The sequence below is a fragment of the Lasiodiplodia theobromae genome (assembly GCF_012971845.1).
Source record: "Lasiodiplodia theobromae strain AM2As chromosome Unknown scaffold_25, whole genome shotgun sequence".
NCBI lineage: Eukaryota > Fungi > Ascomycota > Dothideomycetes > Botryosphaeriales > Botryosphaeriaceae > Lasiodiplodia > Lasiodiplodia theobromae.
Genome location: NW_023336458.1, coordinates 424645 through 442533, shown reverse-complemented (window position 1 = coordinate 442533; position 17889 = coordinate 424645). Strand labels below are relative to the sequence as shown.

Sequence of the window (17889 nt, the reverse complement as noted above, 5' to 3'; positions counted from 1 at the left end):
ACTTGCCAAGACATGCGCGTCAGCTGCCAATCAAACCGCACATACTCTCGATTCGTAACTCTCGATGATATGATGAGTTACATAATGTTTGGGGAAGGATCTGCTTACAATCAGTCTGCCTCGGCCACCCTCCCTGTCCTGGGATCAGGAATGGTAGTGGCTTTAACAACAAGTAGCCGAGCTTTCATGACTCGGCTTATATACCATGGCAAATAGATAAGGCCCTCTCTTGGGTTTCAATATCTCCCATCTTTCCTTCTCCGCTTTGATACCCAATCCGGAAGCATCAGAACTTCCCAATCATTCCTACAATGTTCAATTCAATTCAAACATCGATACCCCCGAGCCTCGTCTTGGCTTTTGCAGTTTCAGCGGCTGGAGAAACACTGCCTTTTTCAATGCCGTTCTCTGAGAGTAGTGGTACGAAGCACTGCCCCCGTGGTTATGATACTCTGCTTACATGCTGTAGTGAACCTAGATGGACCGTGGAACTCCTTAAACGTGTCCACAGGATTTCCTGAGCAATACGTACCCATGTACCCCGCCCTCTCAGAGTTCTCGGTCATCATCAACGCCACAAATTACGAGTCGGGCGCAGCAAGCTGCTCGACATGGAACAATAGCCCGCAGGCGGGCTCCAACAACCATAGCCTCGACAACGGCAGAGATAGTGCACCGATGACGACTTCGTCGTTGTTGACTTTCGAGGGTGGATACATCTACAATCTGACAGGATTGAAAGGAAGCCTACGGTTTATACGAGAGCGGTTCACATTGCACTCAAAACATGGGACGCCGAAGCATCTGGACGGGACAGCGGTCGCAGTTGCTGACAACGTCAGCGTGACGTTGGCAAACGACAACCACTACCCCCTCGATGCCGGACTGGTGAGTGCTTAATGATGAAATCCCCCTGATCCTTGAGCTGACTTCGCAGTATTCACTCCACGGCTCTTCAGGGCTGTTCAACTACAACACGACAAACGGCACCGTCTCGTCGCAATACGCACTCTCCAACGGATACAAGCAACACGCATACCCGTCATTGAGTTTCGGGTTACACATGGGATCGGCGATGCACAACGTCCCCGGCAGCCTCATCCTCGGCGGCTACGACGCTTCACGCACCATCTCGAGCCCGATAGCCGTCCAAGACGACTACTTCTGGCTCGCCGACATCTACCTCGGCGTCGCCAACGGCAGCTCCGCCTTCCTCAACTCCTCCTCCTCCTCCTCCTCCTCCACCTCCCCCATCCCGCACCTCCTCCAACCCGGCGACGTGAAAGCGAAGCCCCCCCTCTCCGCGCAACCCGACCCCGCCGTCCCCTACCTCTACCTCCCCCGCACCACCTGCGACGCCATCGCCGCGCACCTGCCCGTCACCTTCGACGCCAACATCCAGCTCTACCTATGGAACACGTCTTCCCCCGCCTACCACGCCATCACCTCCTCCCCGCACTACCTCGCCTTCACCTTCAAGAACGGGTCCGCTGCTGCGACGCCCGTCGACATCGTCGTCCCCTTCGCCCTGCTCAACCTCACCCTCAATATCCCCAAGATCCGCACCGATACCCCGTACTTCCCGTGCCGCCCGTCGAACGCGAATAGCGACGGCCGCAACAGCCCGCAGACGGTGCTGGGCCGCGCGTTCTTGCAGGCTGCGTTCTTCGCGCGGCAGTGGCAGACGGGGTACGCCTGGCTGGCGCAGGCGCCGGGCCCGGGGTTCGCGAGTGAGGATGTCAGGACGATTGCGGAGGGCGCGACGAGCCTTAGTGACGTTGGCGAGACGGAGGCGTGGCATGAGAGTTGGGCGGAGGTGTTGCGGCCGCTGGAGGCGGTTGGTGAGGCATCTGATTCTTCTTCCTCGTCTTCTTCGTCTTCTTCTTCTTCTTGTAATCTCGTCGCGGATTCAAAGTGTTTCTCGACGGAGGCGAAGGTGGCGATCGGCCTCGCTGCTGTCGTTTTTGTGCTTGTCATTGTTGCGGTCGGCTGCGTACTCCGGTGCCGGTGGCGGTGGACAAGGGCGGGGCTTGGAGAGGCGCCGGAGAATCGGGTTGAGGATGCAGACGAGCTGCTGCAGTCGCAGCTGGAGTCGCCCATCAGGCTGGAGTTGGAAGTGCCGGCGTTGGTTCATGAGGCCGAGGGGCGGATGGATTCGTACCGTGCGCGGGACGTGGAGTTGCCGGGCGAGGGTGCTCGTAGATGAGTACTCGGCAAAGTATATACCCGCTCAAATGCTAGAAATTACATATAAATCGTGTGAATGTGAGAGTGAATCTAAACTTTCTGATATCGCTGGTTTCTTTGTCAGCAATGTTGATGTACTCATCAGAGCTCACGAACCTAGCCTCATTATTTCGCATGACTACTGGAAGGCTTGGAAAGTCACACGCACTTGGAAGAGACAATAGCTGCGCTATTGATGATCGTTCAGCCGGTTTCTTTTTTTTTTTTTTCAGTCAACAGCGTTACGCCCTAATCTTACTGCACCCCTCGGGACAGGTAGGCAAAAGTACAGCCAATTAACAATTCTGCGTTCAACCAACGGAGAATCCAGTCGCAAAAGAAAGAACAATTGAAGCATAGTCAGAGGTCATACATTTGCTATCGAGGGTTCCGCGCGGTCGCTCTTGCCCACACAGCAGAAATGGAGCAACAGTCGCAATGCAGCACCGCCTCCAATGTTGACCCAGAGATTTCTGACTCCGATCCTATACAAACAAACGAGCTTTGGCTCTCGGTCAACATGTCGAAACCCGGTGGTCCAGGGAGCCTAGCGAACGACCCAACAGCCTCCGGCGCCCAGCTAGTTGCTAAGAGAGCCAGGACCGCAGCAGCCACAGCCAAAAGCACCGGCAAAACCGCGTCGATCGATGGTCCTGATTTTGAGACCACAGTCCTAAAGCCGCGTGGTGTTGACTTTTTTCAGGATCCCAGCTAGGCATACAACCAAGTCCCCTTCCAGCACCTCGGCACAGAAATCGCCCCAGACTTCGGCAAAGCAGCTCACTACCAGAACCGTCTAAGCTACGAGATTGAGCTATTCATTGATGGAGGTTCCTCATTCAACAGCAAAATAGAAGATGAATTCACTACTGCTGAATTATGGAGTTACATCGAGCGCCGATACGCTAACCTTGTGATAACGTTTCTGCTTCGCCAAGATCGCATGAGCACCAAAAGAAAGAAGACCGGATTGTTTATAGCGGAAAGGCGTGATGAGGAGTCTATACTCCTATCCCGAAACTGTTCTGGTACCTTCGTCCTATTGTACATGAGGACACAACAAGCGCTTTGACTTCAATTTGTTCATCAATGCCGGTTACTAGCTATCGCTCTGCAACACGTGTAGGGGATATTGCAGCCCGACAGTTACCGTGAATTTCTTTTTTTCGCTCATGCCATGGGTACTTGAAGCCATCGTCCGGACATGAATGTATAATTATTCATTCTACATTTACATCCGGATAATAGCCTCAACTACCCATGTATGTTTTTTTTATTCCTTTTTTTTTAAAAAAAAAATAAGATTAAAGATCTGAGGCTTACTTCCGTTATGTTTTATGGCTATGCTAGCAATCGGCTGCAGTACCCCTCTATGTGTGGGGTAATCCCGACGTGGACCCCACAGTCGTTGTTTGCTTGCATAATCGATAAGTACTTGATTGGTAGCTGCCCGGCCTGACTAAAGTCGGGCGCTGACAACTCACCGGGTTACAGCAGATACAGCACGTCGATGTTGATCAGGACAGTTGAATCCCCTCTGATCACACTTCATCACTCAGTAAGACACGCCGTCGCATCTGTTCGAAAGTATGAACACTCTCATCTGAATTTCCTGTCGCTAACGTCTGAGGATAGGCGTAGTCTCAGCTTTTGGGCGCAGGTCGCCCCGCCCTGCAAGGCTTCGAGAACAGCGCAAGGCCACGCTATCACTCTTTTACTCTCCCCCTCTCATGTGCCAAGGCCCGGCATCCTTGGAGCCCGACGCAGATTGGGACCGGCGCTTGTTCCTCCCCCAACGAGGCTTACTAGCCCATGATAAACTTCCGAGGACGTTAAAATGGTATCCGACAAGGACAAGTGCTTCAGGCTTCGGGGTATACCGAGAGACTTTGGAGAGGCGAAAATCCGAGATGTTCTTGTCGGAGAATTTTCTCTCCATGAAAACGTGGACGTCGAAATCCACTCCCTCGCATGCAATCCTTTACGAGAAAAAGAGTGCATTGCGACACTAGGGTTCTCGGAGATTCCTGCGTCGCTGGCTCGACAGCCAGATTACTTCATCGACATCCCAAAATCCCGACGCCAACTTCACCTTGATGCGCATTTCGAAGGGTTTACGCCCCTACATACTACTGCAGACGACGAATGCAAGATTGACGTCGTAGCGATCAGTGGACTCAACGGCCATGCATTTGGGTCATTCAAGCAAACTGGGAGGATGCGTATGTGGTTGCGAGACGACCTGCCGTCAGACTTTCCGCAAGCTCGTGTATTCATCTACGGCTATGACACCTCTCCCGAGCAGCACGCATTCCAAAACATTCTTGATATTGCAGACACTTTTCGAAAGACCCTTGCCACACTTAGAGAGGCGCATCGCGAAAGACCACTCGTATTCATTGCGCATAGCCTTGGTGGCATCGTAGTGAAAGCCGTAAGTCTTACCCCTTGGCACATCAGGATTCAGCTAACCCATGTCACGGAAGGCTCTCAATGCTATGATTGAGTCTCAAGATGACCAAGATAAACGGAACATTTCAAATCTGCGTGGGCTATTCTTCTTCGGCGTCCCCAACCAAGGAATGAAGATCGGATCGCTCATTGATATGAATCCTGATATTACGAATCGAAGGATCATATACCCACTAGACGACGAAAACTCAGCAGACCTTCGATCTATCAACAAGATATTTGCTCAGAACTTCGCAAGTACAACCACGGTCAATTTCTATGAGACTCTGAAATCTCCAACCGCACAACAACAGGTAAGTTCACCTGACCAGTTTTCGATGTGGGCGACATCAAGGACATATGTTCTCTTTCAACAGAGGTGAAGTTAAGCGTTTTAAGTGTTGGCGGAAATGCTGACTGAGGGAGTAGGCCGACGGGTCATGGTCGATGTCTGGACCCCACGAAATCCTAGTCAGCACACATTCAGCCACGGATGGAAGACCCTACGACTGTGGGGTTTATCTTGTTCTTCCAATAAATCGAACTCATAGTAATATGGTGAAATTTAATGGAGTGCATGATCCCATTTATGGGCACATTCGCTATCAGCTCACGGGAATTGTTCAGGAAGTGGAAAAGAGGGGCGCTGATTTTGCGTCGCAACTGACTCAAGATGAGAAAGGTTAGTGGCTTTAATCTCCATATATTTCTATACCACTGACATTAACATAGATTGTCTTCAATCCTTATGGTTTCCAGAGCAGAACGATCGTCAACTCCAGGCAACCGGCCCTGCTCAAGGTACCTGCAGCTGGATTTTTGAGAACCCTAATTTCAAAACGTGGAATGAGTCACCTTCAAACCTCCTCTGGATTCTTGGACCCCCTGGATCTGGGAAATCCATACTCATGAAATCGATGCTCCAATGGAAAATCAACCAACATAAGGATGAAGAGGTCGTAGCCGCATTTTTTATTCATGGCCAGGGGAAGTCGGAAATGCAGCACAGTCTCTTGGGACTATATCGCGCTCTTCTACACCAGGTTCTTCCATATTTCCCCAAGAATTTGACCCATTTGGCACAAAAATACAAGAGCTATCAAAATTCACGAGGAAATCACGGGGTTACCTGGACCTGGTCAGAGCAGGAGTTGCGAGATTGTTTCTCCAATATCCTTACCAAGGAAACCCCGACACATCCAGTTACCCTGCTTGTGGATGCTCTTGATGAGCTATCGAGTAGCCGGGCTGATGTGGCCACTCTCGGAAGAGAACTTATTGCCGCATTGAAGAAGCTCACGGATGGGCATGCCCCTAACTATACTGGAGGAGAGCTAAAGGTCGTTGTTTCCTGTCGATACTATCCCATGATATACGACAACAGCGGCCTCTCGATTCTCATCGAAAAAGAGAACGACCGGGACATTACCACTCTAATCGAAAACCATCCGGTAATGAACAACATCAGGGGAGAAGAAAGGTCTCTCGAAAAAATCATTCAGAACCGATCCAATGGCGTCTTCCAGTGGGTTGCGGTTGTACTCGACGAAGTCGACCGCCTCTACAACAAAGGAATGTCCTTCAAGACTATCAAAAAAGCTGTTGAAACAGTACCGGTGAAGCTACAAGATCTATACGAGTCTCTCGTATTGAGCGGTGATTTAGACGATCGAAAGCTAGCCCTTAAGCTGTTCACATGGAAAGTTTTTGCTGTTCAGCCACTTTCCTTAGTCGAGTTCCGGGACGCATTAGCTGTGGACGCTACCATGGAGTACACCTCATTTGCTGAGCTTTCTGAGAGCAAGGAGTTTCGCAACCTGAAAGCCATGGAGAAAGTTATTAACGATGTCTCTCGAGGTCTTGTTCAGGTCCAGAGAAATCAATCTCTGACGGATCCCAGGTTCAGCACTCGACGGTTTCCAAGTGATGAGATGCGGCAGTTCGATCCAATTTACAATGGCGAATTGACATTGCAATTCATACATCAGTCTGTGCTAGATTACCTAAGAGCAGAAGGTCTTGATAAACTGGCGGCTTCCATTGGAAAGTCAGAATTTAACGCACAATGGGAACTGTCGAGATCATGCATCAAGTACCTGCTGCTGGAAGAGATTATCAACACGCCATTTGAGAGGAAAGAATCACAACAAAGTGATGAAGATTTCAAGAAATTCAGTACAGTTCCTTTGAGCTTTGAATATGCACTCACAGAATATGCACATTCATTTTGGCTGCTTCATGTCATGAAGGCCGAGGAGGAGAATGTCGATCAACAAGATCTATTACGATTGTCTGTCTTAGAAGGACGAAATGGGTACTTACCTGAATCAAGTAACATTCGAATGGCTGACATGACATGGGACTCAGCGCTCTTGCAGTATCGAACACGAGTAAGACACGTCGACGATAGGCTTCAATTCTGGGACAGCCGCGGCTTCAAGTTGGGTGACCAGTTCCAACGTGCGTTATTCAAGCATCCATACAAACTAGCTCTTGTAGAGCTTCTTTCCTTGACTGGAGTAAAGGCTGCAGTGTTGCGCATGCAACAGATGCGGCCAGGTTCCTCCAAGTGGAAACGCACCACTGTCCTACTTCAATACGCACTTTTAGGCCGGCATCAAGATACCATCGATTGGATCTTGGATAACTTGGAGAAACACCACCTTCGGCGCTTATTGAACACAGATACAGAGTCCTCTTTATATCTACCCCTTACCATCGCTGTTGCCCAGGGCGATCCAAAACTCGTACGACGGCTCCTGGATGCAGGCGCAAATGTCAATGCAAAGAACCGCCGTAGTTTGTGGTGTGAACCATGTACAGCACTTGGTATGGCGGCGGAGCAAGGAAACACTACAATGGTCAAAATACTGCTCAACGCCAAAGCGGATCCAATGCAAGAAACACGGGTTGCAGGATTATATAATGGACTGGAAATCAGCACGCCACATTTCGCAGCTGCCGCACAGGGCCACGATGATGTGGTCAAACTGTTGCTCAAACAAAGCTGTGAAAATGTATCAGCCCAAAAAATCGCCTCAATGAGTACCTTTTACGGGAGATTCACGCTTCTTCATTTGTGTCATAGCGGAACAGTTATCAAAACTCTCCTTGATCATGGGGCTGATCCGAATGCTCAGGATCATGAAGGGCGGACACCCCTACACAGACAGTGTGGATACTCCTCAGTAGTACGACTACTCCTCGACCACGGCGGCGATCCCACCAAACGTGACGGATTCGGAATGACCTCTCTGGAGTGCGCAGTGGATGGCTCGGAGACACAAAATCTTATGTTCAACTGGACCGACCCCTGCGGTCGCACTGCCCCCATGTTGCATGTTATAACATGTAGGGAGGCAGAAGAGCACAAGGTGCACATGTTAAGATTCCAACCAGCTCTGACAAGTACTATCGAACTTATCAGAAGTGCACTTGACCGAAGCGACTCCAACTTTCATCATGATTGGAACCAACAAGATCAAGACGGATGCACATTGCTTGCAGTAGCGGTGCAACAGAATATTCCAGACATTGTCGGGATGTTGTTAGATTCTGCGAAGGTGAATCCAAGGATCGCAGACAAGCAAGGCATTACTCCACTACAAATATCAAGGAGATATGGCTACGACGCAATCACAAGTCTACTTCAGAGGTATCAAGAGATCGATTCGAAGTCAATTTCAAAGGAAGGTATGTAGATTCAGTACTTATATATTGTTCATCAGCCTGTAAAAACGTACTAGCTAACAGATACCACAGAGCATACATCTTCTGTCTTAGATGGAGAGAGACCAAGAAAGAAAACGCGAATTTGTCGTCGCATACGAGGCCTGTGACCAGGGAATAACTAAAACTCTTATTGGAGCCTCGGCGCCGAGGAATAAGAGAGCCAGGAGAGGCATACAAGCGTATATTTCCAGGTGGAAGTATGTGTCCTCAGAACTAGGTTCTGGTCAGTGTGAAGATTATGTAAACAGAATTTCATTACGCATTTCACTTGGCTAGATTTGGCATGCAGCTGTCAAATAAAGTGTAATGTTTCAACGGTTGCAATTATACACGCTACAAGGCTCCTCAAACACGACTGATTGAAAATTTAGAGCTGATTCTCCCCACCTTTTGAATTAAACGTTCCCAACTCGTTCTCTGCGGGCAACTACTCACCTACGTTCAATATTTGGCTCACCAAATGAGTTGTATTTCATGAGATACCTCCCGGGACTACCTCTCCCTGTTGTGTTGAATCAATTCCTCCCGGGCGTCAGGCGAATGCGCAGAGACTCCCGTGTGTATGCGTTTCGCCCGCGTGTACGCGAAGAAAAATGAAAGGAAGTAGCAGAAGAATGCAAAGACAGCGATGGCAGAAAATATAATGGCAATCTTTGGAAAAGCGTCAGCTAACATTGCACCCATCAAAGATTGTCACAAAATACCTTCCAATCTGATGATGACCAGTCTCCCTGGTTATAGGCTGCGTTCCAAAGAAGGATGGACATGCCTATGAGGAACATGTAGACTCCGAATCGCAGCATCATGATGGGAATCTGCCAAATAAATAGCTGGGCGAGTCTTGGGTGCCAGTGGTTCGGCTTGTGACATTGATAGCCTAGCATGTCCTTCAAGCGCTCTGTTGGATCCTCATGGCTGTGAAAGCGATGCAGAATGATGCTCTGCTGTGTCGCGGTAGCAATACTTGCGATGATGAACATCAGGCCACCGTACCAGCAAGCCAGCGTCGGCCAAGTAGCGCTCTCAGCGGCTGGCCAAGTGAATGCACTTCCGAATAAGCCTGCGATGATGGCGGACTGTTTCTCCGAGTGAGCAGGAGAATCAAGACAGCAGAAAGGAATAGAAGTAGCGTACGGTAACTCCGACATATGCCAACTCATCAGATTTTGACTTGTACCATTTTTCCGCCAGCTCCGTTTGGCTGTATCCGGAGGCTCTAAGAAAAGCTTCCAGTGGCTCTCGACTGATACTGATAGGGACAAGGATCTCGAGTCCAATGCCTACGAGCTTGCGGTCTGTCTCAAGTGGCATCCTGAAGCTGCACATCAGTATCTGATGGGATTTTCGAGGGGCACAAGAGGGAATACCCGGGAGTCTCTATCAGTGAGTATCAAATCGAGCAGAAGGTAACGTCGTTAAAGATTTTGAATCGAACCTAACGAGCAGTGAAGGAGCGCGCATAAATGGCGTCGCACTTCGTTTCTCTGGATAGCGCTTTTTCCACGTCACGGCGATCACTTCTATACCAGAGCGTCATCAACTTTTTTTCGATCGCATGCATGCCGGAAACGAGTTGTTGGGTGGAGAGTGTCGCTTACTATACCCCTTGTAGGGTGTTTTCCCGTTCCAGATTCGGTACAGAGGGGCTCCACGCCCGGCCGCAAGAGAGAAGTTGCTTTTTCACAAAACGCCGATTCCGGCCTATCATATCACAAAAACAATCTCAACCACCCCTGTACTATAGTTAAAGGTATATTTTTTGTTAGTGCGTCCACTTCGGCAAGGGTCAAATCCAGGCTTTGTCAAGCCTTCAGTCAATAGGATATTCCGAATACCCCTCCGACCACAGTATTCAAGGGCTCTCAATTTTCGTTCCAGCAATCCGCTGCAAGAAGGTGATTGCATTATCATCCGTCTGAAAAAAAGTACTAACTCTACCTAGTTGCCTCCCGTGGGGCTTTAAGCGAGTGGGGTGTCTGTTCCACCTCGAGTCAGACGTTTGGCAGTGTGTAATCAAAGGCTCGTGGACCCGCCACGACCGTCCGCCCCACACTGACGGTCAAATACGCCTTATCAAAGATTGGAAGCGGGCGCTTAGGCCAGCTAGCAGAGGTCATCAGGTGTATTAAGTGAATCAATAAGCTTTGTATGCAATGGCCTCACATCCCTCTTTAAGTATTGATATCGCCGCTATTTCGCAGTAGATAATTTTTATGAGATAGTAAATGTACCATGATATTGATTTTTCTAATCAATCCCCTAGCGTTCTGACACTGTGTATTTGATCGTCCATGTGGGGCGGAGGGCCGCGGCGTGTATTCGAATGTTTGGCGGGAGCGGACGCTCCTCGGGTGGAACAGTGTCCACCTTTTTGCAGAACAAAAGAAATCCTTCACTTCGCAATCTAGTAGCTGCTGTTGCGTCAGATTCCGCCCTCACGTCTTGGTGACCTTGCCAATTCCTTAACCGATCAGCGTTCTGGTTCCGCGATTTTGCCAACCGCCCGGAAACCCCCCGTTATCTCGACGCTGCAAGAGGATGCAACATAGCTCGTATTCGTCGACTTGTTCAGCTAATACATAGCGCTTTCCACCGCCCCAACAGTCGTTTCGCTCCGGCGGGCGTGCATATCGATTTTCTTCTTCCCACGAGAAGAGCCGTTAGCGCAGCGCATTACGCATTCATACTCCTCGCGCGCTTCGTGATACGCAGATTTTACACCCCGTTTCTCGCTAAAATAGACTGTTTGTGTCGCCCGGACCTGCCTCTCAAGTTACTCGATCCCTTGCCATGGAGCTACGAAGCTACGTGGCATGAAAAGCTTCTCCACAGAGCCCAACGAATGGGGATCAGGGCATACGGGATCCTTTGTTGGGGACACGTCTGTGAATACATCAGTTCTGTGATGTGGCGAATTTCAGCCTTCACAAAGCAACGGTGAAGGGCTGCTAAATGGACATTGTTCCAAACTTTCCCCTCCATCGCCCCGTTTCTTGGCTATGCTACATCGGATCTACGGACACTGTAATTGTTCCTCCCCTATAACCTTCCACCTACAAGACAGTCTATACTAACTTTTTAGGAGGCTAAATATATAGCCGAGGCTGTGTAGTGACGAATTGTAAGGTCCGTCGGTTATTAGAAGCCCCATTGGCTCTTCAAAGTTAATCCATACCAGAGCCAAAGATAGGCAGCCTAGCAACGGAAACGAGTCCACAGTCTTTCTAGACTCCATAGCCATGGCCGAGAAAGAAGATACGGATACGACTGCACTCCTTACGCGGAAGTGGCCTACCGAACCCGAATCCTATCTGTACCACGACGAAATGATATCGAGACCTTTGGATAACTGGTTGATGGGAATCGAAAAACATGAAAAGGAGCTTGGCGGATGGTTCATTACCAAAGTCGAACACATGAAGAGCTTTCACTTCTCTAGCGTCATGCACGAGTACCTCCGGGTCACGGTTGAGCGCCTTACGCCCGATCCCGAGCCCTCCTCCAAACGCAAAGCTCTGCTTTTTGCTGAGCGGGAGTATGAAGACGATGAAATCACTGTTGGCTGGGAGAAGGTCAGGCACCCCGAGCTGACCGGCTGGTGGATCGTCAGGTTGTTCCGCGGATACTTCAGCGGGCCGAACGGAGGAGGCGTCCCGTTCACGGCCAGCTCGTCGGCCATAGACAGCTGGAGGGCAGTCGGATACTCGGCCTCGGATTTCCTATGCGAGCTCGTTGCTAAAGAGAACAGCCAGGGGCTGCCTCTGAAAGCTTTTGCCGAAGTCTTACGCGAAACGAATGCCCAAAAGCCGGTCTATCACGCCCAGGATGCCAATTGCTTCTGGTTTGCTGAAACCGTGTATAAAGGGCTACAGCGCAGGACGGGCGACGGGACTGTGGACCCGGGAGTAGCCAATTCAGCCGCCTCTCAGGGTCTGAGTTCCTGGTGGACGGAAAATCGAGGAGGCTACTACCATCACAAGGGCAAGTTTGGTGGAGTTCGTTGGCTTCCGTTCCAATTCCGTTTGATTCCAGCCATCCGGGATTACGAGCGATTCTCATTGGAAAAGGGCAGTAATCTCCCAAATTCTTACGTTGAACGCTTTCGGGTATTCAGAGAATGGCGTAACAAGCGGGTCACCAAAGCCAGGGATGAGAAAGATATCGAAAAGCAGAAGTGAAACGTATCAGTAAATTGAACAATACCTAATCTATGAAAGACTATTAGGCTTGAATGGACGTGATTGTCAGCAAACCGGGTGTTAAAAGATGTCTATTTACTTTTTTAGAATTCCTGTTCCTTCATTTGACCTCATACGCCGATTAATTTGGAATTAAATACGGACTGATATCTTATTCATTGCATGTTACTCTATCCACTGCGGTCTTAGTTCATTGTCGTCCTGGGGCTTCTGCATTTCCTATCAAGTGCATCCTCCCGGGCGGTCTGCGGTTCGGCCCGCTCCGTCGCCGATTCACAACGCCCTGCGTAAGCAAACTCACGTTAATATGCCATTGTAGTCTATCCCGCCTTTGAGCACTTCAACCTTTCTACAATATGTCTCTTGCTCTTAGCTGAAAGACCTAAAATGGTTGCCGTGGCTCAGAGTTCCTTGCGCTATGTTGTGATATCAAAGTTTGTTCAAACAGACTTATTCGAATGAATTAAGAATTCGCCCCTTTAATGAAAACAACCGTCCGTACTGTTTTGCCGCTGCCAACCTAGATAGAGATCAATAGTGAGTCGCTGTGTCAGTGCATGTAGGTAGAGTGGATTTGAATGTGCGTGTGCAGCCACATGAAACCCAAACCGTACAAGGTTCACGGGGAGGCGGCAAGGATACATCCGCGGCGGTAGCATATCTGATTTAGGCCTGTTTCAGAACAGCAAGGGTTGCTCAGCCATTCCCCAGCCAACGATAAAACACAACGCGGCTCACATGTTTCGCCCGCCTCGCTCACGCTCCCCGACCGCGCAATTCGTGTCTTTTGGAGTCCCACACCAACGCGCCATGGCAGCAACAGCCCTCCGCACGCGCGTGCGCTCCGTGTGGCAGCCTTCGTTCCGTCGAACCCTCTACACCAAACGAGCGCAGTTCACAAGACCCAATGAATCCGGTGACGAAGGAAGTCAGCGTGTGGATGGGCGATCCCGATGAGGCCTACGTCATCGTCCCCCGGGACGTCGGCAAGGCATTCGTGCAAGCCAAGCACCTCAGTCCCGCTGAAGGAGAGCTACGTCTAAAGTTTGATCACCATACGCGGCGCTTTCTTTGCAGTAGGTGCGCCCCCCGAACGAAAGACTGGCTCCCGGTTGACCAAGCCCTAATTTCCACCGTGCTTTCAGGATCGGAATCGCGTCTGCAACTCGAGATTCCTCAGCAAATGCCGTTCAAGTCTACGTATGCTTCTAATACAGGCATTAGCGATGCGATCTTGTTCCATACGCCGTGGTCGCCGACGCATACAATCGCGATCGAGAATACGCCAGACTGTAAGTCGCTGTTTATCCCCTGGAGACGGGGCATTCCCCTCTTGCTCACGCCTGTACAGATTGGTTTGCAAGACGAGCGTTTGAAAGCTACCGTATACTAAGGCCTGTGCTCCAACATCTCCAGCGCAGATGAGCGCAGCGCCTTGCGATGATTGTACAAAAGGAAAGGAGAGCCCGGCACGTCCGCGTTCCACCTTTCTAATTTTTTATAATCGAGGAACCCCCCGAAGAGGATGACACTGATCCCTTTTCATCCACACCTTATCCATCGTCTCCATTAGCGGAGGATCGGGAGTATGGATGTACTCTTGTTCTTCTTCGTTCCATTCCGGCTCGTACGCTCTGACCGAGATAGGGTCTTCCGCTGCTTTCTTGTAATACCAGCCCAGCTCTCTAGCTGACCGTTCGCCTCTCGCAACTTTGACATGTGCATTGGCGAGACTCTTGGTGCGGTCAGGTCCCAGCGGTTTTGGTGTCATAAGCCACATGCCCCATCTGTAGGCGTGCATATATCCGTTCAATATGATAAACGTGTTGGCTGCGAGGAGCGCCGTGCTCTTGTTGCCGTCGGCGAAGGCGCGGCTCTCCATCATCTGCTTGGCGAGAATCGCTGCCAGTTGGAATGGATCTCGCTGCTTCTCGTGCTCCTTCGAGTGCGCGGTTTTGATGAACGTTGAGATGGTTGATTCCAGCAGCGCCGGTCGGCTCGGCGGCGCGTTTGCGACAAACATGATGTGCAGCCGCTTGATTTGGGCGGCGGTGGGGAAACGGCGGGGCGGAGGAGCCATTCTGGTCTTGGTGCTAGAGAGTAATGGGATGGGTCCAAGGTGGAGTACTCGCGCGAATGCTCTAGTGGAGGTTGGGCGACGGCGGGAACGGGGTGGTTGGGAGGAGGCGTGGGGGTAGCTTAGCGAATACTCATTCACCTATCTATTTAAACGAGAATACCTCTTACACGCAACATATAACGGCGCCAAACTATATCTAAGAGGGGAAAAAAAAGCTCTGCTTCTAACAACTCACTACAACTCTACAAAGTTGCTGCAGAAGATTTCAGAAAGAACCAAAAAAAAAAAAAAAAACTATCAGCATCTCGATACCAGCTAAAATTCCAAAAGCAAGAAAGCCATTCAACGAAAGCTCACTCCCAATATTTCATACGTCCCCATTGGCTGCCCGAATCCGGTTCTCCACTCAGACCAGCCTGGCGAAATAGCTGGACAATAAGTTTTTGCTGGGGGTGAGCATATTGCAACGCATTTTTCCCGAGATCATCCACCGCAGTCGGAGCCGCACCATATGACAGGAGCAAGCTTAGAAGTTCCACGGTTTGTAGTTCTTCCCTTTCTCGGCTCTGAGAAAATTCAGAACGGCTAAAAGTCCCACCGAATCGAGACCTTAAGCCAATGACTGCATACATCAAAGCAGTCCTTCTCATTTCATCTTCAACGTTGACCTCAGCTCCTCCGTTCAGCAGAAGCTCACATATCTGAAGTGACTTAAAGAAAACTGCCTTCATGAGTGATGTTCTCCCCCTGCGACTCTTGATGTTCACATCTGCACCAGATTTGATCAATGCTTTGACCAGTTCGGCGCTGATGTTCTCGTCATTCCAACCATTTGGTATGGCGTTACATAGGGCAGTATCCCCTGTTGATGTCACCGCGTTCACATTCTGAAAGCCGTTTTCCAGTAGGAACCTGACCACCTCCACTTTCCCTGCCTCGCATGCCATCATGAGGCACGTGACATTGTCCCGTCCGCGGACGTTAACATCTGCTCCTGCGTCAAGAAGAAACCTGGCCACCGAGACGTCCCGAAATTTGCATGCTAACAGCAAAGGCGTTAAATCATCCTTGTCACGGATTTCCACCTCTGATCCTGCCTTGAAAAGGACTTGCATTGCTTCGAAGTTATTCCACCGTACAGCAGTGGTAAATGGAGTCCATCCTCTCATGTCTGTGGTGTTGATCAATTCCGATTTCGATCTTTCCATTTTCTCGCTTTTCGTATTACGTCCTGTCCAGAAAAACGCAGGCTTCTCTCGTACTCTTTGGTATAAAGAAATATGCCTAAGGATCGTGTTGATCACCGGTATATTGTTGTTCCGCGCGGCTACATGCAGAGGAGTCTCTTGATCACAATTTTGAGAGCTCACATCCGCGCCTTCCTGTATGAGGTGGTCGGCAATATGGGGACTGGTATGAACCCGGGCCATTGCGTGGAGAACTGTGTTTCCCATCAAGTCTCTGGCGTTGATCTTTGCCCCGTCACGAAGAAGAGCGTCGATAACCATAATATGGCCAGCAAAGGCAGCACGGCCAAGGGGGGTCCTGTGTGCAAGCGAGGAGGACTTGAGATGCGACTTCCAGCCTCCTTTGAGGAGCATTGAGACAAAATCTTCCTCTCCCAACTCGCAAGCCAACTCAAGTTGCGAAGAAAAGCGAGATTCCTTATCCAAGCCGACCTTTCTCTGGATTAATAGTTCGGCAATTGCTTTTTGTCGGCCACAGATAGCGTAAGTCAACGGGGAGTACTGAAGACTTGATTTGCGTAGTTCCTTAAGTCGTGCTTCTAGCAGTTTTTGGACTTGAAATCGAAGTCCACAGAAAGCAAATATGCACGGAAGTAGATTGTTTGTAGCCCATGCAGGTGGTAAGTTGATGTCCTTCGGGAAATGTATTTTAGAAAGACCGGGAGTGTTGAGGTATCCGTAAATTTTTTGTATCTGCTTCTCTTGATCGTCTGACTTTTTCTTTTGAGATAGTTCAAATAAGTCTACTTTATCAAGGTCGTCGAAGTCATTGAGTGAATTCTTCTGAGCATAGTAGTGATGAAACAGCCAATGCTGCCATGCATACAGTAAGAATGGAAGCTCGGACAAGCAGTGAAGTGTGGTTATACGTCGATCTTTCACTAATCTTGGACTTTTCACCCCCGCTTCGACAGACCACTTTTTCATTTTGGTTTTGTCATGGAGTATATCGCAAACATCTTCCATGAAAAGATATCTGAGGCATGACCGCGAAATCTGGAAGTGGGCAAGCCTTGCCGGGGGCAATCCTGAATCTCCAGACAGAAAGCTCAACGATTTCTCCGAATTCAACAGAAAGTCGATAACAGACTGATGAATGAATTGAACGACCCCTGTCTTAAAATCTCCTTTAACTTCGATGAGGCCTTGAGACAAGCTCTTGATCTTGAGATGTAGATCTTTCCCGTCAATATAGTCATCTCCACTTCTGTATTCGGCTGTTGACCTTGATTCCACGTTGTAGTCAAGTGCTAGCGCCTGCTGCAGCTCCCATGCGGACAAAGGGCATCTAGCGTACAACACCCACTGGAAGAGCTTGAGCGCTAGCTTTCTGTCTCGCGTCTCACGTGTTGACTCGTGGCAATGGGGTCTAGTGGTTGCTGGTAATAAAGACACATAAAGCTCGTATAGGCCCTCTGGTACCTCTCGAACTAGCTTCAAAGCATCTTCGAAGGCATTGCCGTGCGTCCGGTTACCAATAATTTTACTGACGACCAAAGTCGCCCATTGGATGATGCCTTGTGATCTAGTGCAGACAACTTCCTTCAGCCGAGCTTTTTCCCCTTCTTCGAAGCCAGAGTATTGAAGCTGATGATCCACAATACGGTTGACGTCGACGTAATTATGGTGTTCCATCACGATGGTGATTCCCCCATCAAGGGTGATTTGCGGGTAGTGTCTGCATGAAAAGCAAATTTTGAGATGTGATTGTTCATTAGCGACTGCCAGTGTTGACTTGAAGGCATTCACAATCGCCACTGCAGCTGTTTCTCCAGCTTCATCTAGTGCATCGACGAAGATGACGACCGAGCAGCGTCGGGAGATTGTGTCAAGTGCGCGCGAGAGATTCTCGAGTAAAATTTGCGGCACCCATGCCCATTTTCCCGAGTCAGGATCTCCACAATCATCAACCTTCTCCTTGAAGAAAGCCGTCAAGCTTGAGAATTCTGCTGGA

At 49.7% G+C, this 17889-nt stretch overlaps 3 protein-coding genes across 3 annotated transcripts; 2 read left to right on the top strand and 1 right to left on the bottom strand.

Annotated features, from left to right (window-relative positions):
- Positions 1-534: 534 nt before the first annotated feature.
- LTHEOB_8129 (Aspartic-type endopeptidase) lies at positions 535-2206 on the top strand (the record flags this gene model as incomplete). Its single annotated transcript, XM_035517572.1, has 2 exons — positions 535-888; positions 938-2206. The coding sequence occupies 2 exons, from the start codon at positions 535-537 to the stop codon at positions 2204-2206; spliced, it is 1623 nt and encodes a 540-aa protein (XP_035370676.1).
- A 9442-nt stretch (positions 2207-11648) lies between these two features.
- LTHEOB_8128 (uncharacterized protein) lies at positions 11649-12587 on the top strand (the record flags this gene model as incomplete). Its single annotated transcript, XM_035517571.1, has 1 exon — positions 11649-12587. The coding sequence occupies one exon, from the start codon at positions 11649-11651 to the stop codon at positions 12585-12587; it is 939 nt and encodes a 312-aa protein (XP_035370675.1).
- Positions 12588-14106: 1519 nt separating this feature from the next.
- LTHEOB_8127 (DOC family protein) lies at positions 14107-14688 on the bottom strand (the record flags this gene model as incomplete). Its single annotated transcript, XM_035517570.1, has 1 exon — positions 14107-14688. One exon carries the CDS (start codon positions 14686-14688, stop codon positions 14107-14109), a length of 582 nt encoding a protein of 193 aa, XP_035370674.1.
- Positions 14689-17889: the final 3201 nt, after the last annotated feature.